This window comes from Anabas testudineus, chromosome 18 (genome assembly GCF_900324465.2).
Source record: "Anabas testudineus chromosome 18, fAnaTes1.2, whole genome shotgun sequence".
NCBI classification, from domain to species: Eukaryota; Metazoa; Chordata; class Actinopteri; order Anabantiformes; family Anabantidae; genus Anabas; species Anabas testudineus.
The window spans coordinates 19292758-19315883 of NC_046627.1; the positions used below are offsets into that span (position 1 = coordinate 19292758).

General features: G+C 39.5%; 4 protein-coding genes across 5 annotated transcripts; all 4 read left to right on the forward strand.

Moving 5' to 3' along the window:
* The first annotated feature begins 336 nt into the window (after window positions 1-336).
* LOC113157542 (ankyrin repeat and IBR domain-containing protein 1-like) lies at window positions 337-12123 on the forward strand. Its single transcript, XM_026353101.1, has 7 exons — window positions 337-576; window positions 860-952; window positions 1121-1204; window positions 1371-1471; window positions 2022-2171; window positions 2270-4207; window positions 11985-12123. Exons 1-6 carry the CDS (start codon window positions 375-377, stop codon window positions 2696-2698), a joined length of 1059 nt encoding a protein of 352 aa, XP_026208886.1. The 5' UTR covers window positions 337-374; the 3' UTR covers window positions 2699-4207; window positions 11985-12123.
* On the forward strand, window positions 5172-8262 carry LOC113157544 (potential E3 ubiquitin-protein ligase ariadne-1-like). Of its 2 annotated transcripts, none has more exons than XM_026353103.1 (6): window positions 5172-5385; window positions 5796-5909; window positions 6729-6824; window positions 6930-7030; window positions 7420-7575; window positions 7763-8262. In XM_026353103.1, the coding sequence occupies exons 1-6, from the start codon at window positions 5274-5276 to the stop codon at window positions 8189-8191; spliced, it is 1008 nt and encodes a 335-aa protein (XP_026208888.1). In that variant the 5' UTR covers window positions 5172-5273; the 3' UTR covers window positions 8192-8262. The 2 variants fall into 2 exon arrangements, with proteins under 2 accessions (XP_026208888.1, XP_026208889.1); XM_026353104.1 differs by having other exon boundaries at window positions 6753-6824; window positions 7763-8261.
* A 792-nt stretch (window positions 12124-12915) lies between the features above and the next one.
* On the forward strand, window positions 12916-16002 carry LOC113157541. Its single transcript, XM_026353100.2, has 6 exons — window positions 12916-13368; window positions 13679-13840; window positions 14223-14318; window positions 14460-14560; window positions 15048-15197; window positions 15303-16002. Exons 1-6 carry the CDS (start codon window positions 13167-13169, stop codon window positions 15756-15758), a joined length of 1167 nt encoding a protein of 388 aa, XP_026208885.1. The 5' UTR covers window positions 12916-13166; the 3' UTR covers window positions 15759-16002.
* A 2175-nt stretch (window positions 16003-18177) lies between these two features.
* On the forward strand, window positions 18178-20888 carry LOC113157545 (probable E3 ubiquitin-protein ligase RNF144A-A). Its single transcript, XM_026353105.1, has 6 exons — window positions 18178-18444; window positions 18790-18864; window positions 19089-19160; window positions 19266-19366; window positions 19719-19874; window positions 20052-20888. The coding sequence occupies exons 1-6, from the start codon at window positions 18333-18335 to the stop codon at window positions 20472-20474; spliced, it is 939 nt and encodes a 312-aa protein (XP_026208890.1). The 5' UTR covers window positions 18178-18332; the 3' UTR covers window positions 20475-20888.
* Window positions 20889-23126: the final 2238 nt, after the last annotated feature.

Consider the following 23126-nt stretch of genomic DNA (forward strand, 5'->3'; position numbering starts at 1 on the left):
CTTGTTTTCAAATTCAGATCATGCATTTACATCAAACAAAAATAAAACAAAAATAAAATAAAATTGACAATAACAAGCAAATGGTGAAGAATATAATCAGGAGACCAGCCAACAACTTCCTGGTGCTGCCAGACAGTAGGAGATGGAGCTCACAAGCTCCTGACATGATGAAGAGCTGGAAAAAAGAAGAGTACAAGAGAGAGAGACAGGGCCTGAATGTGTATGAGAAAAACAACAACAACAAAAGGTTAGAGGAATGTAATATCCAGAAAACCACCAGATGGTGCCACATTGCCATGATTTAAAAAAATGATCGAGCTCAGCGGCCGATGGGACTTGACAGCTGGTTCAGCTGCTCTGTGGTGCAGACAGTGATGTGCTGGTTAAACGAAAGCGAAAGCTCTCCTGTGATGGCGGATATCTCACCTCCATCTATGAACAAAAACACAGTGTTTATCTTACAAACCTTCAGATCATCGGTCCTGAGAGGAGCCTCAAGAACCAAGACGATGGGCAACAGCAGCACGGTGCAGCAGTTCAGGGAGACAGAGGTGACAGGTTTACCCCGGGTCCCAGGTAATAAACACTTAAACAAGGATTAAAAAGAAAAGAAAGATCATGACGCGTTCACAAAATGTCATTTTTCTATGTTTAATAATATGTAGAAGTTTGATACTTGTAGTTTAATTTGCTTTTTTGTTTTGAAAACTACAGTTTTTTTTCCGTGTGTTTTTTTATTTTTCGATTTACTCTACTTTTGCTCCAAACAAACGCAAACGTACAACAGCAATAAATATGATCGCATTATAAGTTATAATAATGTCCATCATTAGAGTCTGCCTTTTCTCTTTGTGTGCAGACCTGCAGGTACGTGATACGCGGCTGAACAGGCTGGAAATCCCCAACGTGACTGATCTCAATTTGCACATTGCACATTTGGAACATTATCTGGGTAAGAAAAGGGGGGGAGGACACTGCAAAGAGCACGTAAACAGCAAGTAAAACAGTGATCTGATCGCCTTGTCTCTGCTGGAACAAAATTAAAATCACATGACTTCATATAAACACTAATATAAAATGAAAGTGAAAGTGTTCAGACTCACCTACAACTGTTTTACAGAACTCCACAAAGCACCAAGGGAGAAGTGTTATGACCCTCAGGACACCACACTTACATTTGTGGACAGAGAAGATGAATTAGATTGTAAGTAAAATAAAATGTCTGTGGTGAAAGTGATGATCAGCAGTTACAATCACTGCATGTGGATCAAGTTGGTCACTTTATCATTTCAGACTTCTCCATCAGACATCAGATAAACCTGTTACAGCTAGTCTCATGTTGTTTGTGTGACACTTTGTGTTTGTCTTAGTTTTGTGTGAAGGGTTCTCGTCTCCCAGAGCTCTGATGTCCTGTGGTCATGCTGTGACTCCGACGTCTCTCACCAACTGGTGTCTCAGGTTGTTGGATGAGGTACGCTTTAAATAATGACATTTATACAGTAAAATTTTAAATGAATGACTGCAGCTAACTACAGTGAGCTACAACATTAAATAGTGTGTTTATATTTACACATTTAAATTATAGGTCACATCAGCACAATACAAACTGCTACATGGGAGCAGGTAAAGTCGTTACTAGGACATGCAAATGACAAATAAAGAACAAAAATGTAATGACCAGGCATTCAAATGAATTCTCATAGTAACACATGAGATACATACTGTAAAAGATAGAAAAGCCATTTTTGGTTCAGGTGGTAGAAGAGTGTGTGGTGGTTTGATCCACAGCCTCGTCAGTCCACATATCAATGTGTCTTATACGACACAAATCCCCAAATATAACTTTTAAATCTGTTTGGATAAAAACCAAGTGAGAAAAAGCACAAAAGCACAGAATCGTTTCATCAATGCCTACAAAAATTAAGATGTTTTGATTAATTACAGGGTGAAATAATTGACTGAATGATACATGGACTCTAAATGTTATTTTAAATAATTTACTTTTCAATATTTCCATCAAGGGTGAGAGCACATTTGTGTGTGGACAGACTGGTTGTAACGTGGAGTGGCCTTATGAGGAAGTTTGTAAAATGGCTCTACTGACCCATAAAGAAAAGAGGCACTTTGAAAAAACCATGGCCTTCAACGCTGCCAGGGGTTATACCAAATCAGTAAGTGTCTCATGTATTACCTGTAATATTTATTATAGTTAATATCTGTACTTGCAAAAGTGAAAAACACTCTGTTTTCCCTCTTTCACCATGTTTAGTGTCCTGGATGCACATCTTCTGTGGTCAGAACAAATCAATCTGATTTGAGAGTTCACTGCACTGTTTGTTCAGCTAATAAAGGACGGAGCTATGATTTCTGCTGGCAGTGTTTGAGGGAATGGAAAGGTCCTGCTCCACGTTCAGACCACTGTGACAATGACGGCTGCACCAACGAGTCACTGAAAACACTGACAACTTGCCCAGAAATCACCTTTAAGTCAAGGGAAAACGCCACTAGATGTCCCTCCATCCGTGCCTGTCCCACCTGCGGCATACTGCTGCAGCACGACAACACTATGTGTAAAAATGTTCGGTGTCCTCGCTGTAAGATGGAGTTCTGTTTTGTCTGTCTGAAGCTTACCTGTTTCAGCTGGTGCAGTTGTGTTGCTCCTAGACAGACGTCAATACCTGTGTGGCAGAAGAAATAATGCAAACAACAGCTGACTATGTTCTTTTATTTCTTCACTGAAAACACTGACAACCTGCTCAGAAATCAAACTCGCATCTGTGAAATGTCCCTCCATCTGTCCAACCTGTGGCATTCTGTTACAACATTACAAAGCCTGTAGAAATGTTACGTGTCCTCGCTGTAAGAAGAAGTTCTGCTTCGTTTGTCTGAAGCTCTTTAAAGAATGTTTTAAAATAAGTAAGGATTACATGCACTAATGATTTTGAGAATAGAAGCTTAAAACACAATTCATATCTGTTCCTGGTCACTGTGTATGTGACAATAAATAAATCCTTACATGATTTAACCATATCAATTAATATGTCAATCGAGACTCGATAAAGGGTTTCAGAGATGAATCTCCACAGACCCTAAAAACACAAATGAGCTTGATTATGTTATGTTATGTTATGTTATGTTATGTTATGTTATGTTATGTTATGTTTTGAGTATGTGTGTTTTATTGTGTGTAAGAGGCTGCTTGTTATTTGCTGTTCTCCATACTTGCTTGATATACTGCTGGTTTGAAAAATGTCACTGTGAAACTCTTTCTCATTATTGGTAATGAAACATAAAATTAAGGACATGTTAAGTTACTTATATGTATGTAAACTATATTGAGCTTTATCTGGAGAAGGATCACTCTCTAAAAATAAGTCAACAAAGCTGTTAGCAGTGTTGTTAGCAGAGCTTCAAAGTGACTAAAATAAAATATGAATATACAGATGAGGAATCACATCCTGCATTCACGTGACTTCTTATAACAGCCCAGGAGAAATGGAAAGTGCTGGTTGCTGTGCGCATATCAGAAAACTGAGTCTTCCTCAGATCATTACAGGCTGACAGTCTGAAGATTACAGTAAGTCCACTTTCTTTAATCACTATACAATCCAGTGTCTTAAAATAACCTGTGTGAGTGTGACTTCTCATGTCAAACTGAATCCAATCTCTTATAGGTCTATGATATTTGTAAATAAAGTAATCAACTCGAACATACTTTTTACACATGAACCACAGTGAAGCATCCTTCACATGGGAACTCAAATAAAAGTCCAGTGATGTCAAAGCACCGCCAGATGGTGATGTTGTCACAATGACCAAGAGAAAACCCCCGTGATGGAATTCACCATGGTTTTATTATATTTAAACACAGAAGATAATAAAATAATCAGTGTGTTCAGCCCCACACGATGTCGTCACCTGATATCTCAGTGTCTGACAGTAAATCAGAGCAGACTTTGCTTGAAGAAGATCAATTTATTTAGAAACAAACGGATGAGATTATTGCGGTGTGTGTAGTTTACATCTGATCAGGAATTATTTTATATGAAGCATCAAAAGACAAATGACATGTTGAGTTTGGCATAAGCAGCAGATTTTCAAACATCATTGGAGGAAAATAAACAAACGCAAGAAATATACAAGAAATCTAATGTATATAATATATAATGTAATGTCCCAAAGAGCGATGCTTTAATATCTGTGAAGCGTCCTGAGATATTTTAATGCAGCACAAAGAGTCCAGCTGTCTATCCTCCATGAACCCTCAGCACCAGGTGGATCGCAGAAGTGGGTAGAAAACTGCATTTAGACAGCGGGGTGGACTCTTCCAGAGTCTGTCCGTCCAACGTGAGGAGCACATTATCCACACTCTGTCCTACAGGGGAGTGAGGACAGAGGTGGACACATGTGAGTCTCCAACGACATTGAACACATCACTGAGGGAAACTGTCTTAAAACTATGTCTTTTAGAGGCTGTTTGTTATAGATCAAAATAATAATTCAGTCATGAGCCTACCTGGGGTCCAGGGTAACTTTTCCACCGCTTTCTCCTTCAGCTGCTTCACATTTAAGATGTTGTCTCCCACCTCGATCCACGCCTTGGCACCTGTGGGTGCATACGCCGCAACTTTGCACATTTCTCTTGATGTTATCTGGTTCGCTGTTTCTTGATGTTTGTCGCAGCTGCGGATGGTGTTTTGGTTTATAGACTCTGCCCTAACCGCCCCCGGAGGCTTCTACTTTCATTATCACATTAGGATAATCTTACCATATCACCAAATAAACGGCGAACTGGAAAGTACCGGCAGATTTTTTTGTGCCAACCCAAAAGCAGTCAATCACATGATGACGTAGTTCTGCAACGCTCATGAAAAACAGCTGCGTCATATATTGACAATTACCTGTTTCAGTCATTTACAGATGGTCCCTAACTTTATACTATAATTGACAACACGTTCAGCTAAAGAGCCTTTTGAAATTGTTTGTTAAATTTCCAAGTTAAAACTATTTTATATCTACACTGCACCGAAATCTGATTCTCTGTCTTTGTATTTATATTTATTGTTGTTGTTATATTACAGTTGTAACTCCTCTTCTTGGCAGCTACTGGTGCTGATGTCGGTACTTTCCAGGTAATAATTCAGAGATATGCTGAGAATGGTAAGGAGAACGAAAGTATAAGGTTTTTGAGGGCGGGTTGTTTTTCAGTCTACAAACAAAAAACCTTCTTTATCTCGGATAACTGAGAGGAGCTTCACGGACAAAGCATCAAAATGTTTAACAGATTGCGACGCAGGGCTGCAGAAGAGACGAGAGACGAAATGAACCACAGGTCAACAGAGGAGCCGATGGAGACAGAGGTGAATGAGTTACTGAGGATAAGAGGTAATAAACTAGAATAGAAGATAAACAACGACAGCACCATTTAAAACACTTGAAACACTTAGACAGTTATTACATTAAATCAGTGGATGACTTGAAGTGAAGTGTATTCTGTGTTCAGTGCTTCAAATAGTTATGATCACATTTCTCATATTATCCAGTTGTAGCTTAGAGAACTGACCAACAGGAGACTGGTCAGGGTGGGAGGGGACGCTTGGGTGCCAACTCTACAACAGGCAGGGCTGCTGACCCCCTAGTTTCCCTCTATACCTGTGATTCAAACCATTTCATGTGCAATTTAACCACTTAACAACATCCGTAACTACTTTAGCTCCATTTGAAGTGATATGAATGTTCATCATCGGGTGTCACATTAGACTCTCTCTCCCTCTCCACCTCTTTTCTCTATGTAGCTCGGCGTCTTGTTGATCTGTGGCAGAATATTCGCTTGCCTCCTCCAAGGATTCGTCCAAGGACTCCTCATCCTGGCCCTCTGCTTCATCTACCCCCCCACCTGACATTCCCAAGTAAGTGGATGATCATGAGCAAAAAACAACATGTGGAAAAGCTCTTACAGTTCAATGAAACTGTTCAGCAGTAGAGGGTTCGAGTCTGCGACTGTACAACTGATTACTATTCAATTCAATTCAGTTTTATTTGTATAGCGCCAATTCACAACTGAAGTTATCTCAAGGCACTTTACAGTGTAAGGTTTAAGAACTTACAGAGAATAATTCTACAAAAAATTATATAGAAAACCCAACAATGGCATTTGAGCAAGCTTTAGGCAACATTGGAGAGGAAAAACTCCCTTTAGAGGAAGAAACCTCCAGCAGAACCAGGCTCACAGTGGGCGGCCATCTGCCTCGACCGGTTGGGGTGAGTGGAAAGAGAAGAGAGAAAAGAACAGCAGACAACAAGACAACAACAAGCAGCAAGAACATTGGGCAGATGAACTGGATTCTGGAGATGTACAGCTCCAGGCCGAGGAAACCTGCAGAAAGGTACAGAGAGAGGGAGACAGAGAGGAGGAAACACAACTACAGGAGAGAGAAGACACTAAGTTAATGACATGCAATGGTGTCATTTCCATTGATACAGGAGAAAGGAGAGAGGAGAGGAGTTCAGTGTATCAGTAGAGGTCCCCCAGCAGATTAACCTATATCAGTATAATAAGTTCTTACTAAAGTAAGAGACAGGAGAAGAAAGAGAAACCTGAACTTGAACACAGAAAATGAAATGAAAATAGTTATATTCCAGACTAAATTTGAAAATGTTTAAATGCAATTAAAAGTATTTATCCTTTTGAGACTCACCTACTGCTCTTGTTTGTCATTATTTCACAGCAATGAGGGACTACACAGGCACAACAACTCCAGAGAAGTGTTATGACCCTCAGGACTCCACCCTTACATTTGTGGACAGAGAAGATGATTTAGATTGTAAGTAGACATGTGGGATTTCATACATTTTTTAAATCCGGTTCTATTTCTTAACCAGGCTACAGAGAAAATAAGCTACATGTAGTTTCTTTGTGTTTTTCTTAGTTTTGTATGAAGAGTTCTCGTCTCGCAGAGCTCTGATGTCCTGTGGTCATGCTGTGACTCCGACGTCTCTCACCAAGTGGTGTCTCAGGTTGTTGGAAGGGGTAAGTTGTTATTAATGAAAAGTAAGAGCTTTGCTTCATAATAACTGTTAATATTTTCACCAAAGACATTTACATGACAAGCTGCAATAGCAAAGCCCAAGTGTTGCCAAATTCTGAATTAATGACAGCTGCACCAGACCATGACGGTGTGTTGTGGTTGTGCTGAATAGTTACAAACCCTCGATTAAAAACAGTTCATCTGGCAAAACATACAAACAAACAAAAAATCTTATTGAAAGACGAATAAATCTCCATTTATCTCAGTATGATATATCTGGCTTGTTTCACAGTCTTCAACCTTATATCACCTTGTGTTTCATAAAGCGTGTTGCACAGTGTTCAAGTAATTTTCATGCAGATAAAATTTACTTTTCATTGTTTCCATACAGGGTGAAAGCAGATTTGTGTGTGGACAAAGTGGTTGTAACGTTGAGTGGTCTTATGAGGAGGTTTGTAAAATGGCTCTACTGACCCCTGTAGAAAAGAAGCTCTTTGAAAAAGCCATGGCCTCCAATGCTGCCAGGGGTAATGATAATAACAAATCAGTAAGTATCTCACTGATATTTATCATGTACACTTTTTCTTTTTCACAGTTTCTTGCTCCAAAAAATTCTGTTCGTGCTTAATGAAATTGTGAAAAAACACTCTATCTACCACACACACATATTTTCTCTGCATGTTAATAAAATAATGAAGTGAAATAAACCCTCCTCTTCTTTCACCATGTTTCAGTGTCCTGGATGCACATCTCCTGTGGCCAGAACGAATCAATCTGATTTGAGAGTACGCTGCACAGTTTGTTCAGCTAATAAAAGACTGAGCTATGATTTCTGCTGGCAGTGTTTGAGGGAATGGAAAGGTCCTGCTCCACGTTCAGACCACTGTGACAATGACGGCTGCACCAACGAGTCACTGAAAACACTGACAACCTGCCCAGAAATCACCTTTAAGTCTAGGGCAAAAGTCACTGGATGTCCCTCCATCCGTGCCTGTCCCACCTGCGGCATACTGCTGCAGCACGACAACATCATGTGTGAAAAAGTTCAGTGTCCTCGCTGTAAGAACAAGTTCTGTTTTGTCTGTCTGAAGCCTACGTGTTTCAGCTGGTGCAGTCGTGTTGCTCCTAGACAGACGTCAATACCTGTGTGGCAGAAGAAATAATGTAAACAACAGCTGACTATGTTCTTTTATTTCTTTACATAAATCTGTTGTAAAGTAAAATAGAGTACACAGGTGGACTACATCCTATGTAGACAGGGTCATTTGAGAGAGGTTAGTGACTGCAAAGTGGTGGTAGGAGAGAGTGTAGCCAGACAGCACCGCATGGTGGTGTGTAAGATGACTCTGGAGGTCAGAAAGAAGAAGAGAGGGAAGACAGAAAAGAAGACCAAGTGGTGGAAGCTAAAGAATGAAGAAACTTGTGAGGAATTCAGGCAGAAATTATCAGGAAAACAGGTAGGAAGGTGCTAGGTGTGTAATCTGGAAAGAGGAAAGAAGGTAAAGACACTTGGTGGTGGAATAAGGAAGTACAGGAATGCGTCCAGAGGAAGAGGTTAGCTAAAAGGAAGTGGGATGTAGAAAGGACTGAGGAAAGTAGACAGGAGTACAAGGAAGCTCAGTGTAGAGTGAAGAGGGAGGTGGCAAAGGCCAAACAGAAAGCTTACGATGAGCTGTATGACAGGTTAGACACAAAGGAAGGAGAGAAGGACTTGTACAGGCTAGCCAGACAGAGAGATAGAGATGGGAAGGATGTGCAACAGATAAGGGTGATTAAGGACAGAGATGGAAAGGTACTAACAACCCAGGAGAGTGTGCAGAAAAGATGGAAGGAGTATTTTGAGGAGCTGATGAACATGACAGGGAATAATGGAGGAAGATGTGCATGCCGTGGAGCAGGAAATAGCAGAGATTGGAAAGGATGAGGTGAGGAAGGCTCTGAAAAGAATGAAGAGTGGAAAGGCTGTTGGTCCTGATGACGTACCTGTGGAGGTGTGGAAGTGCTTAGGAGAGACAGCAGTGGAGTTTCTAACCAGTTTGTTCAATAGGATTCTAGAGAGTGAGAAGATGCCTGAGGAATGGAGGAGAAGCGTTCTGGTTCCGATCTTTAAGAACAAGGGTGACACGCAGAACTGCAGCAACTACAGAGGAATAAAGTTGATGAGCCACACAATGAAGCTGTGGGAAAGAGTAGTGGAAGCCAGGCTTAGGAAGAAGGTGGAGATTTGTGAGCAGCAGTATGGCTTCATGCCCCGTAAGAGCACCACTGATGCCATTTTTGCTTTGAGAATGTTGATGGAAAAGTACAGAGATGGTCAGAAGGAGCTGCATTGTGTCTTTGTAGATTTAGAGAAGGTGTATGACAGGGTGCCGAGGGAGGAGCTGTGGTACTGTATGAGGTCGTCGGGAGTGGCAGAGAAGTACGTCAGACTAGTTCAGGACATGTATGAGAGAAGTATGACGGTGGTGAGATGTGCTGTAGGTCAGACAGAGGAGTTCAAGGTGGAGGTGGGACTACACCAAGGATCAGCCTTAAGTCCCTTCTTGTTTGCTATGTTGATGGACAGGCTGACAGATGAGGTCAGACAGGAATCTCCCTGGACAATGATGTTTGCGGATGACATTGTGATTTGCAGTGAGAGTAGAGAGCAGGTAGAGGAACAGCTAGAGAGGTGGAGGTTTGCTCTGGAAAGAAGAGGCATGAAGGTCAGTCGTAGTGAGACAGAATACATGTGTCTGAACGAGAGGGATCAGGGTAGAAGCGTTAGGTTACAGGGGGCTGAGGTGAAGAAGGTGCAGGAGTTTAAGTACTTAGGGTCAACGGTTCAGTGTGATGGAGAGTGTGCAAAAGAGGTGAAGAGGAGAGTGCAGGCAGGTTGGAGCGGGTGGAGGAAAGTGTCAGGAGTGTTGTGTGACAGAAGAGTGTCAGCAAGACTCAAAGGAAAGGTGTACAAGACAGTGGTGAGACCAGCTCTGCTCTATGGGTTAGAGACGGTAGCAGTGAGAAAGAGACAAGAGGCTGAGATGGAGGTAGCAGAGATGAAGATGTTGAGGTTCTCCTTAGGAGTGACCAGGTTAGACAGAATAAGGAACGAGTACATCAGAGGGACGGCTCACGTTGTCTGTGTTAGCGACAAAGTCAGAGAGGCCAGACTGAGGTGGTTGGGCATGTGCAGAGGAGGGATAGTGAGTATATTGGTAGAAGGATGTTGGAGATGGAGCTGCCAGGCAGGAGGACAAGAGGACGACCAAAGAGGAGATATATGGATGTTATAACAGAGGACATGAGGTTGGCTAATGTTAGGGTAGAAGATGTTCATGACAGAGTGAGGTGGAAAAGGATGATTTGCTGTGGTGACCCCTGATGGGAAAAGCCGAAAGAGAAGACATGCTGTAATTATTTGGCCACTTTGATCTTCATGATGTCATGACAAGTCTCATTGTTTTGTTTTTATTAAGTTGCTCTGTGCTCACTGTGAGATACCTAAATACTTGTAATGGTCTAATAGGACCTTTATTTAATTTTAAGTTAATAAACTTGAATAAATAAGTAAACATTGAAATAATTTGACCTTAAAATGCAATGTTTTATTTGAATGTGTAGTCGTAAACACTAAATTCATTAATATATAAATATACATATATTTTCTTATCTTCAGTTTGTTTGATCTCTTAACGCTGATTTGATTTTGAGAATAGAAGTTTAAGACACATTTCATTACTGTTCCTGGTCACTGCGTATGTGACAATAAAGCTCTTGAATCTTGAAATTTTCATTCTTAAATGATTTAACCATATAGACTTTATCAATTAATATGTGAATCGAGACTTGATCAAGGGTTTCAGAGATTAATCTTTATCTCTACTGACCCTAGAAACACAGATGAGCTTATGTTACGTTATGTTATGTTATGTTATGTTATGTTATGTTATGTTATGTTATGTTATGTTATGTTATGTTATGTTATGTTATGTTATGTTATGAGTATGTGTGTTTTAATAAGAGGCTGCTTGTTATTTGCTGTGCTCCATACATGCTTAATATACTGCTGGTTTGAAAAACTGTAAACCTCTCTCACATTTTTGGTAATGAAACATAAAATTAAGGACATGTTAAAGTATTTTTATGTGTATAAAATATATGAATCTTTATCTAGATGATACAAACAATGGAATAATATAAGGATCATTCTCTAAAATTAAGTCAACAAAGCTGTTAGCAGTGTTGTTAGCAGAGCTTCAAAGTGACTAAAATAAAATATGAATATACAGATGAGGAATCACATCCTGCATTCACGTGACTTCTTATAACAGCCCAGGAGAAATGGAAAGTGCTGGTTGCTGTGCGCATATCAGGAAACTGAGTCTTCCTCAGATCATTACAGGCTGACAGGCTGAAGATTACAGTAAGTCCACTTTCTTTAATCACTATACAATCCAGTGTCTTAAAATAACCTGTGTGTGTGTGACTTCTCGTGTCAAACTGAATTCAATCTCTTATAGGTCTATGATATTTGTAAATAAATGAATCAACTCGAACATACTTGTCACACATGAACCACAGTAAAGAATCCTTCACATGGGAACTCAAATAAAAGTCCAGTGATGTCAAAGCACCGCCAGATGGTGATGTTGTCACAATGACCAAGAGAAACCATGGTTTTATTATATTAAAACACAGAAGATAATAAAATAATCAGTGTGTTCAGCCCCACACGATGTCGTCACCTGATATCTCAGTGTCTGACAGTAAATCAGAGCAGACTTTGCTTGAAGAAGATCAATTTATTCAGAAACGGATGAGTTCATTGCCGATGTGTAGTCTACATCTGATCAGTAATTATTTTATATGAAGCATCAAAAGACAAATGAGATGTTGAGTTTGGCATAAGCAGCAGATTTTCATACATCATTGGAGGAAAATAAACAAACGCAAGAAATATACAAGAAATATAAGGTCCTGAGATATTTTCATGCAGCTCCGGCTGCGGCTCGAAGAGTCCAGCTGTCTATCCTCCATGAACCCTCAGCACCAGGTGGATCGCAGAAGTGGGTAGAAAACTGCATTTAGACAGCGGGGTGGACTCTTCCAGAGTCTGTCCGTCCAACGTGAGGAGCACATTATCCACACTCTGTCCTACAGGGGAGTGAGGACAGAGGTGGACACATGTGAGTCTCCAACAACAACGAACACATCACTGAGGGAAACTGTTGTAAAACTATGTCTTTTAGAGGCTGTTTGTTATAGATACAAATATTAATTCAGTCATGAGCCTACCTGGAGTCCAGGGTAACTTTTCCACCGCTTTCTCCTTCAGATGCTTCACATTTAAGATGTTGTCCCTCAGGTCGATCCAGGTTTTGAGACCTGTGGGTCCAAATGCTGCGAGTTGGGCCATCTAATGGATGTTATCTGGTTCGCTGTTTCTTGAGGTTTGTCTGAGGTGATATGGTGTTTTGGTTTATCAACTCTATAGTGCCCTCCCTCAGATGCTTCCACTTTCATTATTATGATCATCTTACCATATCACCGAACTGGAAAGTACCGGCATTTGCGCACCAGTATGGAGCATGAACCATGACAAGCGGTTGTTTTCCGGTGGTTCAGGTGAAGTCAGCCTGAGCTCTTTACGACACTGTTGGCTACAGACCACGATTTTGAAACTATCGGTGTATACATTTCAAAACAACGGAGTCACAAAATTACAATCCTGAAATGAGACAAAAACCGAGACTGCCACATTAATAATGCTTAGATGTAAATAATAAGGGGGGAAATCCTGTCCCGGGGTTCAGTGTGTGCATAAACATTAACCACATGGACACAGCTTCCTCTAGGACCCATGTGAAAGTGTCTTAATTCTTATTGTCTTTTAACTCAAGATGACCCAGATTCTTTTGTGCCAAACCATAATGTGGTTTTCTTTTGGGCATATAGTCATTTGAATATATAGGCTACACATATTCATGCTGTGTATAACATATAGTCACATGAAATGTCACATGAAATGTGATTCTCTGTATTTATTTTTGTTGTTATATTAGAGTTGTGACTCCTCTTCTTGGCAGATACTGGTGCTGATGTCGGTACTTTCCATGCAATAATTCAGAGGTAACGAAAAAAGAAAGTGGAAGCTTGATGAGGGCGGGTTGTTTTTCAGTCTGCAAACAAAACACTTTCTTTCACTCGGATAACTGCGAAGAGGCTGAGAGGAGCTTCACTGACAAAGTATACATCAAAATGTTTAACAGAATGTGGAGCAGGGCTGCAGAAGAGACGAACCACAGGTCAACAGAGGAGCCGATGGACACTGAGGGGAATGAGTTACTGAGGATCCCAGGTAATAAACCAGAATAGAAGATAAACAACGACAGCACCATTTAAAACACTTGACACACTTAGACAGTAAGTGTTAAGTATTAAATCAGTGGATGAAGAGAAGTGTAATATTAACATTTTTTAAGCTATCTCTAGCTACTGACTTTATCTGTCTAGTTTGTTTCAGTGATTTAAATAGTTCATGAACACAGTTGTCATATTATCCAGTTGTGCAATTTAACCACTTAACATCAGTGATATGAATATGAATGTTTGTTACTGGGTGCACATATCTGACTCTCTCTCCCTCTGGTCCTCTTTTCTCTATGTAGTACTGCATACAGAAGATGACTGGCTGAATATACTTCACTATCCCACTGTGCCTTTTGATGGTAGAACCATGCACCCTACCTTCCTTTATTTGCCTCATCCAACCATTTGTCCAATATTTTCTACATCTATGTTTCATTCACCTTCCATTGAAACATTACCGGGTAAGTGTTGATGAATGATGAGGAGGAAATGGGAGGAAATGCTGTACTGTTAGCACAAAAGCACAAATAGAGATAATGAACTGGGATCACAGAAGGAAAGGTTCATGGTGAGAAATGAGATTTACAAATGCACAGAGGATGTGAAGTGAGAGTTTGTCATGGAAAACATGTCCGTGTTCAGAGAGAAAAGGTACAATTACAATACTGTGGATGATTAGATGATGATAGACTTCAATATGTTGGCATATGGGAGATTAAATTCAATTAAATTATAAATTAAGAAATGCAGGGAATGTTGAAATGTTTAATCAAGACACATGACTAGATGAACATTTATCGTGTTGAGGCTCATCTACGCCTCTTTCTTGTGATTATTTCACAGCAATAAGGGACTACAGCAGGACAACTACTCAGGAGAAGTGTTATGACCCTCAGGACTCCACACTTGTATTTGTGGATAGAGAAGATGAATTAGACTGTAAGTAGAAGAAAAAGATAAAACTTAAACTAAGTGCAGCTATACAGATTAAATTGTAACATAGCCATTTTCAAACAATTAAACATCTAATTCAGTTTTTGTGTGTTGGTGCTTTCACAGCTTCTTTGTTTTTTTTCTCAGTTTTGTGTGAAGGTTTTGAGTCTCTCAGAGCGTTGATGTCCTGTGGTCATGCTGTGACACCAATGTCTCTCACCAACTGGTGTCTAAGGCAACTGGACCAGGTGAACCAGTGTTCATGAACACTAAGATCTCCATTGCACAGTAGTAACCTATTATCACCTAAGACATTTTGCACAGTAGCAAAGCTGCTACAAAAGGGATCATTGTGTTTACTAATGTTTGTTCAAATTTAATTCAGGCTGTCTCATCTCTTGGTGAAAAATGACGTCACTGTCTAATATTTGCAGAGATAAATTGTTTTGGCGACACAAAGACCCTGACTGTATATATACATAAATACATATTTCTGGTATAGCATTCAGTACTGCAAGTGTTACACAGAAATACATGCTGTGTAAGTGAATAAGGATTCATATGGTGTTTATCTCAGTAAACGTTGTTTTTCAGTACACAATGAAATAACAGAAAAATAGAAAACAGATTAGTGTTTAATGTGTTCGATTCCCGTTTTGTCTTAACATGTGTTCAGTGACGTGTTTCCGACCTGTGATACTAACAAATAATTCACTTTTCAATGTTTCCTTTAAGGGTAAAAGCAGATTTGTGTGTGGACAGAGTGGTTGTAACTCTGAGTGGTCTTATGAGGAGGTTTGTAAAATGGCTCTACTGACCCCAGAGGAAAGGAACCATTTTGAAAAAACCATGGTCTCAAATTATACCAGGCGAAATGGTAAACCAGTAAGTGTGTCACTGAAACTATAACATTTATTATTGGAAACATGTTTATGATTCAACTTTGTCTAATAAAATAATTCTCTTCTTTCACCACCTACCACGTTATAGTGTCCTAAATGTAAATCCTTTGTGGTGAGAAAGAATCAGTCCAATCTGAGAGTCCGCTGCAGAGTTTGTCCCACTAACAAAGGACGGACCTTTAAATTCTGCTGGCAGTGTTTGAATGAATGGAAAGGTCCTGCCCCACGGTCAGACCGCTGTGAGAATGACGGTTGCACCAACGAGTCACTGAAAACACTGATGACCTGCCCCGACGCTGTGTTTGAATCTGTGGAAGGAGTCACTGGATGTCCCTCGATCCGTGCTTGTCCCACATGTGGCATACTGCTGCAACACGACAACACTCAGTGTAAAAACGTCGTCTGTCCTCGATGTGATGTGGAGTTTTGTTTTGTGTGTCTGAAGCTCACTGATGACTGTTGGATCACAAGTGAAGAAAATGAATGCATACAATGTAGTAGTGGAGTCGCTCCCAGACAGACGTCCATACCTGTGTGGCAGTAGAAATAATGCAAACAACAGCTGCTTCAGCCTGTAGGTGTTTGTATTTAGTAAATGCAGAATGTCACTTAAGTTTATCATATTTTCATTTTTGTTGTGTTATCATTGTGATAATTTTCTGTTCCTTCACTGTGAGCACAGACACTGTTCTCACATCACTTTGTTGTTTTTCTGATTTCCTGGAAGCTAACATACAAACATGTTAATTATGTAATTGTTGTAGATTAAAACCATAATTTAATCCTGACGTGTGGCCTGTGGACGTGTGACGTGTTGTTACAATATATTAGGACAGGTTACTGTCTTTAGTTCCAGTGATCATTTAAATTACAGGTTTGAATCAGCATTAAAATGGTTCAAACTTTGAAGGTCGTCTTAGAAAAGCAAAATACTCTACTGAGAGAACCACACTGGGACAGGACACCAGTCTATCATGGGGCCAGTAATTCATACCTGTCTGTAATTTTGTGTCAACAGGAAACATAACATTCATGTCTTATTAGAGGTGCCTTACTCTCATACTTACAGGAAGCTGGAATAACTAGAGAGAACCCAGTGACTCTGGGAGAACATGTCAATCTGTGGATACCTGGGTCCTTCTTATTCTGGTGCAAACAACAACAACAACAATAATAATAATAATAATAATAGTATTAAACGAGCTGTAGATCTGCTGTAATGCTATGGACCAGATCTTTAATGATTAATAGTGGTTATTCTTGTGACCTGTTCCTTTCTCATTGTTCCACTGTCTGGTTATTATATTCAAGTCTTTATTTAAGGACTTGCATTGAACTTCATTCAGTCTGGACACTTTGGAAATAGCTTCAGGGGTTTCTGTGAAAATACCAGAGGAGGATTTCTGTGTGAACCTATTTCTGTCATTGTTATCTATCATTTACAGTGACTGAGTGGGAAATGACCTGTGTGCCATCATCAGTTTTTGGAATGTGATCAGCCTGGTGCTTGTTTAAAACCGACTCAACACCCACACCCTGTGTGCACGCAATCTATCAAGTCAAAATAGAGAGAATAAAATAAAACAATGCAATAACTTCAATAGTAAATTAAGGCAATAAGCCTGAGCAGTGAATAAAATAAAACATAAATGATGAAATTATACATCCAGAAATTGACATGACTTATCACAACTGCCAAAGCAAAAATGAAAGGAAAAAAAAAAATGCAAAAGTACCCAAAACATTTGATGTGACAAACCACACTGTGCTCATGTGTGCCAGCCTGTTTGCTTTCATTTTTATTTATGAGCCTCCATGTCCTGACTGAAACGGATTAGACACATAACAAGACACATGTCACAACAAAAACAAAGTGTTTCTTCAGAAAAGATCTTTTTATATATCAAACATATATATATCTACCAAGAACATGTAAGCTGCAATAATTTACATAGTATAAACGAACAGAGGATAATTAACTTCAACAATCACTGATTTTTCAAGCGTCTCCAGATGTGAAGTGTCACTTTATTCGATCCTTTTAATATGTATATATATACATACATACACTCTGGAGTGGAGTTCTCCCCTAGTGTCTAGGTCCTGCCCTTCATCTACTAACTAACCTAACACCATCTCAGTTTTGATAGTAAATCAGAGCAGACTTTGCTTGAAGAAGATCAATTTATTTAGAAACAAACAGGTGAGATTATTGCGGTGTGTGTAGTCTACATCTGATCAGGAATTATCTGATATGAAGCATCAAAAGACAAATGAGATCTTGATTTTGTCATAACTGCAGATTTTCAAACATCATTGGAGGCGCACAAACAAATATACAAATAAATTTAATGTAAATATAATCATATATAATTAATATATAATGTAATGTCCCAAAGAGCGATGCTTTAATATCTGTGAAGCGTCCTGAGATATTTTAATGCAGCACTGTCTATCCTCCATGAACCCTCAGCACCAGGTGGATCGTAGATTTGGGTAGAAAACTGCATTTAGACAGCGGGGTGGACTCTTCCAGAGTCTGTCCGTCCAAGGTGAGGAGCACATTATCCACACTCTGTCCTACAGGGGAGTGAGGACAGAGGTGGACACATGAGAATCGCATACTGGAGCTAGGATGTAGTATGTGAACTTGTCCAAAGACAAAAAACTATGTCTTAATACGCTGTTATAGATAATAAATACTTATTCAGTCATGAGCCTACCTGGAGTCCAGGGTAACTTTTCCACCGCTTTCTCCTTCAGCTGCTTCACAGTTAAGATGTTGTCCCTCAGGTCGATCCAGGTTTTGAGACCTGTGGGTCCAACTGCTGCGAGTTGGGCCATTCTGATGGATGTTATCTGGTTCGCTGTTTCTTGAAGTTTGTCAGCTGCGGATGATGTGTTTCTTTTATAAACTCGGTACCCGCCCCGTTTTTAGAGTTGTAACTCCACTTCTTGGCAGCTACTGGTGCTGATGTCGGTACTTTCCAGGTAATAATTCAGAGGTAACGAGAACGAAAGTAGAAGTTTTTTGAGGGCGGATTGTTTTTCAGTCTACAAACAAAACACATTCTTCTACTCGGATAACTGAGAGGAGCTTCACGGACAAAGCATCAAAATGTTTAGCAGATTGCGACGCAGGGCTGCAGAAGAGACGAGAGACGAAATGAACCACAGGTCAACAGAGGAGCCGATGGACACAGAGGTGAATGAGTTACTGAGGAGGAGAGGTAATAAACTAGAATAGAAGATAAACAACGACAGCACCATTTAAAACACTTGATACACTTTGACAGTGATTACATTAAATCAGTGGATGACTTGAAGAGAAGTGTATTTACATTTGTAAAGTTATTTATAATTACTGACTTTGTCTTATTATTATCCAGTTGTAGTTTTAAGAACTGACCAACAGGAGGCTGCTCAGAGTGGGAGGGGCAGCTTGGTGCCAACCCTACAACAAGTGTGGCTGCTGACCCACCTGTGATCCAAACTACTTTAGCTCCATGTGAAGTGATATGAATGTTCATCATCAGGTGTCACATTAGACTCTCTCCCTCTTCACCTCTATGTAGCTCTGTGGCTGAATATGCTGGACAACCGCACCCGGCACCACTCCATCCTTTGCTTTCCTCATATGAGATTCCCAGGTAAGTGGATGGCCAAGATCAAAAAATAACATGGGGAAAAGCAGTGGGGGGTTAAAGTCTGCTACTTTATTACTACAGTAAGAGACAGGAGAAGAAAGATAAACCTGAACTTGAACACAGAAAATGAAATGGAAATTATATTCCAGACTAAATTTGAAAATGATTAAATCAAATTAAAAGCATTTATCCTGTGGAGACTCACCTACTGCTCTTGTTTGTCACAGCAACTCCAGAGAAGTGTTATGACCCTCAGGACTCCACCCTTACATTTGTGGACAGAGAAGATGATTTAGATTGTAAGTAGACATGTGGGATTTCATACATTTTTAAAATCCGGTTCTATTTCTTAACCAGGCTACAGAGAAAATAAGCTACATGTAGTTTCTTTGTGTTTTTCTCAGTTTTGTGTGAAGGGTTCTCGTCTCGCAGAGCTCTGATGTCCTGTGGTCATGCTGTGACACCGACGTCTCTCACCAACTGGTGTCTCAGGTTGTTGGACGAGGTAAGTTGTTATTAATAAAACGTAAGAGCTTTGCTTCATAATAACTGTTCATATTTTAATTTACACGAGAAGCTGCAGTAGCAAAGCCCACGAGTAAATTCTGAATTAATGACAGCTGCACCAGACCACTGTGTTGATATTGTAAAGAGTTACAAACCCTAGATTCAAAACAGTTAATCTGGCAAAACATACAAACCAAGAAAAAATCTTATTGAAAGACCAGTCTTGTGTCCATCTTCAACCTTATGTCACCTTGTGTTTCATATACAGTGTTCAAGTGATTTTGAAGCATATGGCTACAGTTTGTCAGTTATAGTTTAGATAGAATAGTTTCATCATTGTTTCCATACAGGGTAAAACCAGATTTGTGTGTGGACAAAGTGGTTGCAACATTGAATGGTCTTATGAGGAGGTTTGTAAAATGGCTCTACTGACCCCTGAAGAAAAGAAGCTCTTTGAAAAAGCCATGGCCTCCAATGCTGCCAGGGGTAATGATAATAACAAATCAGTAAGTATCTCACTGATATTTGTTATGTACACTTGGAAATGTCTTGCTCCAAAAATTTCTGTTAATGCTAATAAAACTGTGAAAAAACACTCTATCTACCACACACACATATTTTCTCTGCATCTTAATAAAATAATGAAGTGAAATAAATCCTCCTCTTCTTTCGCCATGTTTCAGTGTCCTGGATGCACATCTCCTGTGGTCAGAACAAATCAATCTGATTTGAGAGTTCATTGCACAGTTTGTACAGGTAATAAAAGACGGAGCTATGATTTCTGCTGGCAGTGTTTGAGGGAATGGAAAGGTCCTGCTCCACGTTCAGACCACTGTGACAATGACGGCTGCACCAACGAGTCACTGAAAACACTGACAAGCTGCCCAGAAATCACCTTTAAGTCCAGGGCAAAAGTCACTGGATGTCCCTCCATCCGTGCCTGTCCCACCTGCGGCATACTGCTGCAGCACGACAACATCATGTGTGAAAATGTTCGGTGTCCTCGCTGTAAGAACAAGTTCTGTTTTGTCTGTCTGAAGCCTACGTGTTCCAGCTGTCGCGTTGCTCCTAGACAGACGTCAATACCTGTGTGGCAGAAGAAATAATGCAAACAACAGCTGACTATGTTTTATTCTTCACATGAATTCTTTGTAAAGTTAAATCTGAAATCTTATTTCTTCACAAAACCATCTGAAAAATATAATGGTCTATGTGTTTGTAATCAGTTTGCAGTTATTTGTAATCATCATAATGGGCATTTGCCCAAATTACAAGAGAGTTGTGAGATGTACATTTGAGAAACTTATTCTTATACTTATTATTATTATGACACTTCCTGTTTTGAAGAAGACACTTAACTGAAATACAAAAATGTCAGACTACAAATGTTTTATTAATGTGTCATATGCATTTTTTGCTGTATTTCTTGTTTTCTGGTTTAATTATGGATTGTAATCAGTGATGATGCTTCGTTGTAACACTGTAATATTTCTGTCTTCTCAATAAATTCTATAATTAGAGCTTTGTCGTTCACTCACACACCATGTACGATGCAGGTCTGACTGGGATCTAACCACTGACCCTGTGAATAGTGGGTGACCCTTTCTAAGAGCTGAGTCATTATTTAAATTAATAATAAATATTCATTAGTAGTATTGATTTCTGTACATCACAGGATAACATGCACATTGACTTAAAACTCAAAGTTTACTCCACTTGGTTCTTGTCTATCTTGACTAGGGACTCCATAATCAAGACTTTCTAAACGATTACTCTCTTACCTCTCTGCTGGGCAGTATTTCTGAGTGAATATATTTCCTTATTGTGCTTATTGCTGTCTATTATTAGAAATGAATTCAGAAAAATACACAATGCGTCACCGTCACCGGTGTTTGTCATGTCACCAGCCCATTGTGTATTTAACACCTGTTTAAGGCCCTGTTGGTTTTTCTTTAAGTTTGTGAAGCAATTCATCAATTATATTAAAAGAAGCTAATTTCATTTTGTCACATATAAAGTGTCTTTAGATATATTGGGGTTTATCTGTAAACAATGTAGTAAAGGAAATGGCCCATACAACCGTATAATAAGGGTCATTCTCTACAATTAAGGAAACAAACCTGTTGTTGTTTACAACAGTAATAAAGCTTAAAAGTGAAACAAATAAAATCTAAGTGTATAAATGGGGAATCCAGACATGTACTGTATTCACGTGACTTCTTATAACTCCTCAGGACAAACTGAAAGCAACCACATGCCCCACTTAAAGCATCATGTTTGTGATTGGCTCGTTGTGTTTTCTCATTATAAATTACAAGATATCACCTCAGTGGGATGTTCAAGAGTTTATTTGTTTGTTTCCTGCCATGTTTAATGATTTAATGACAGAGGATGTGTTGTAAATATTCTGACAGCTCATGTTTTATTGTGCTGTGTATTGAGACATGAGTACAAACAACCTGTGTTGTTGTTAAGGTTGAAAGACTTGTTGTGGTTTCCTTTGCACACACATCAATAAGTGATGTTGTTGTTCTCCATACAGTATGTTCCTGACCTCATTTACTTTTCAAATTGTTAACGTGGACATTTATGTGGCTGAATTTGGTTTGGTGTCATTTATCCAGTTATTTACTCCCTAAATAATTCAACTTCAGCTGCCTACAGCTTGAACATATGTCAGATCTGCCCAATGATCAACCTGAGAGAAACCTGATAAAGTTTCTTTCTGTCTGAGTCCAGTCTGATATAAAGTGTACTATAGGTCATGTATTGTACTGATGTGTGCTGATGTTCATGGTTCAGGGAACTGTAAGCTCCTCAGTCAGACTTACTTCCTTTAATCACCACAGACACTGAATTGTACAGACCACAATTTTTTTTCACACAGACAAGAGTTATATATCATTTGTAATTAAAGCAACAAGCTCAAAACATGAGCCACACGAATGCGTCCTTCACAGGGCAATTTAGACCCAGTGATTTCAAAGTAACCGATAGATGGCGCTGTCGCATGTTACAGAGGACAACAGGAGACAACTGCAATTTAAATAATAAAAAAGCAAAGTAAACAATGCCTGATCAGTTTGTTGAAATAAGATTAATTTATTCTCAGTAACAATTATTGTTGTTGATTCTTTATACATACAAACTAATATATCAGTGTGTGTAAATATTCAAGGACGAGTCTTAAACGGATTTGGTGATATAACAGCAGAGGTACATGATATTAAAACATAATTTCAAGCCTCTAGAGCTCGGTTTATTGTGAGTAGATGGTCTCTGTCCAGCTGTCTATCCTCCATGAACCCTCAGTACCAGGTGGAAAACAGAGGAGGGCAGGAATCTGCATCTGGACAGCGGGGTGGACTCTTCCAGTGTCTCCCCATCTACAGTCAGCTTCACATTATCCACAGTCTGTCCTACATAGAAAACAGAGAGGTGAGGGAGTTAAAATGATGACTTGGTGAGTTCACTTCACTTGTCATCTGTGTTCGTTCATTGTATTGTTTCTGTATCTTTTTGTTTTTCAAGGTGTATTCAGCAGCCTACCTGGGGTCCAGGGAAACTCCTCCACTGCTTTCTCCTTCAGTTGCTTCACATTTAATATGTCCTTGCTCAGGTTGATCCACGTCTTCTCACCTAAGGTGCTGTACACGGCGACTGTGGCCATTTTATTTGCTTTGTTAGTGAGGATCCTTTCAGGTTGAGTCTTTTGATTAGTGTGAGAGTTGAGGGTTATGGTTTATAGACTGTGTCTT

Coding starts and splice junctions, on each gene's coding strand:
- LOC113157541 (XM_026353100.2), top strand. CDS start 13,167: ATGAGGGCGGGTTGTTTTTCAGTCTGCAAACAAAACACTTTCTTTCAC. Junction 13,369..13,678: donor TGAGTTACTGAGGATCCCAG/GTAATAAACCAG, acceptor TTCTCTATGTAG/TACTGCATACAGAAGATGAC. Junction 14,561..15,047: donor GTCTAAGGCAACTGGACCAG/GTGAACCAGTGT, acceptor GTTTCCTTTAAG/GGTAAAAGCAGATTTGTGTG.
- LOC113157545 (XM_026353105.1), top strand. CDS start 18,333: ATGTTTAGCAGATTGCGACGCAGGGCTGCAGAAGAGACGAGAGACGAA. Junction 18,445..18,789: donor TGAGTTACTGAGGAGGAGAG/GTAATAAACTAG, acceptor ACCTCTATGTAG/CTCTGTGGCTGAATATGCTG. Junction 19,161..19,265: donor CAGAGAAGATGATTTAGATT/GTAAGTAGACAT, acceptor TGTTTTTCTCAG/TTTTGTGTGAAGGGTTCTCG.
- LOC113157542 (XM_026353101.1), top strand. CDS start 375: ATGTGCTGGTTAAACGAAAGCGAAAGCTCTCCTGTGATGGCGGATATC. Junction 1,205..1,370: donor CAGAGAAGATGAATTAGATT/GTAAGTAAAATA, acceptor TGTTTGTCTTAG/TTTTGTGTGAAGGGTTCTCG. Junction 2,172..2,269: donor CCAGGGGTTATACCAAATCA/GTAAGTGTCTCA, acceptor CACCATGTTTAG/TGTCCTGGATGCACATCTTC.
- LOC113157544 (XM_026353103.1), top strand. CDS start 5,274: ATGTTTAACAGATTGCGACGCAGGGCTGCAGAAGAGACGAGAGACGAA. Junction 5,910..6,728: donor CCCCCACCTGACATTCCCAA/GTAAGTGGATGA, acceptor ATTATTTCACAG/CAATGAGGGACTACACAGGC. Junction 6,825..6,929: donor CAGAGAAGATGATTTAGATT/GTAAGTAGACAT, acceptor TGTTTTTCTTAG/TTTTGTATGAAGAGTTCTCG.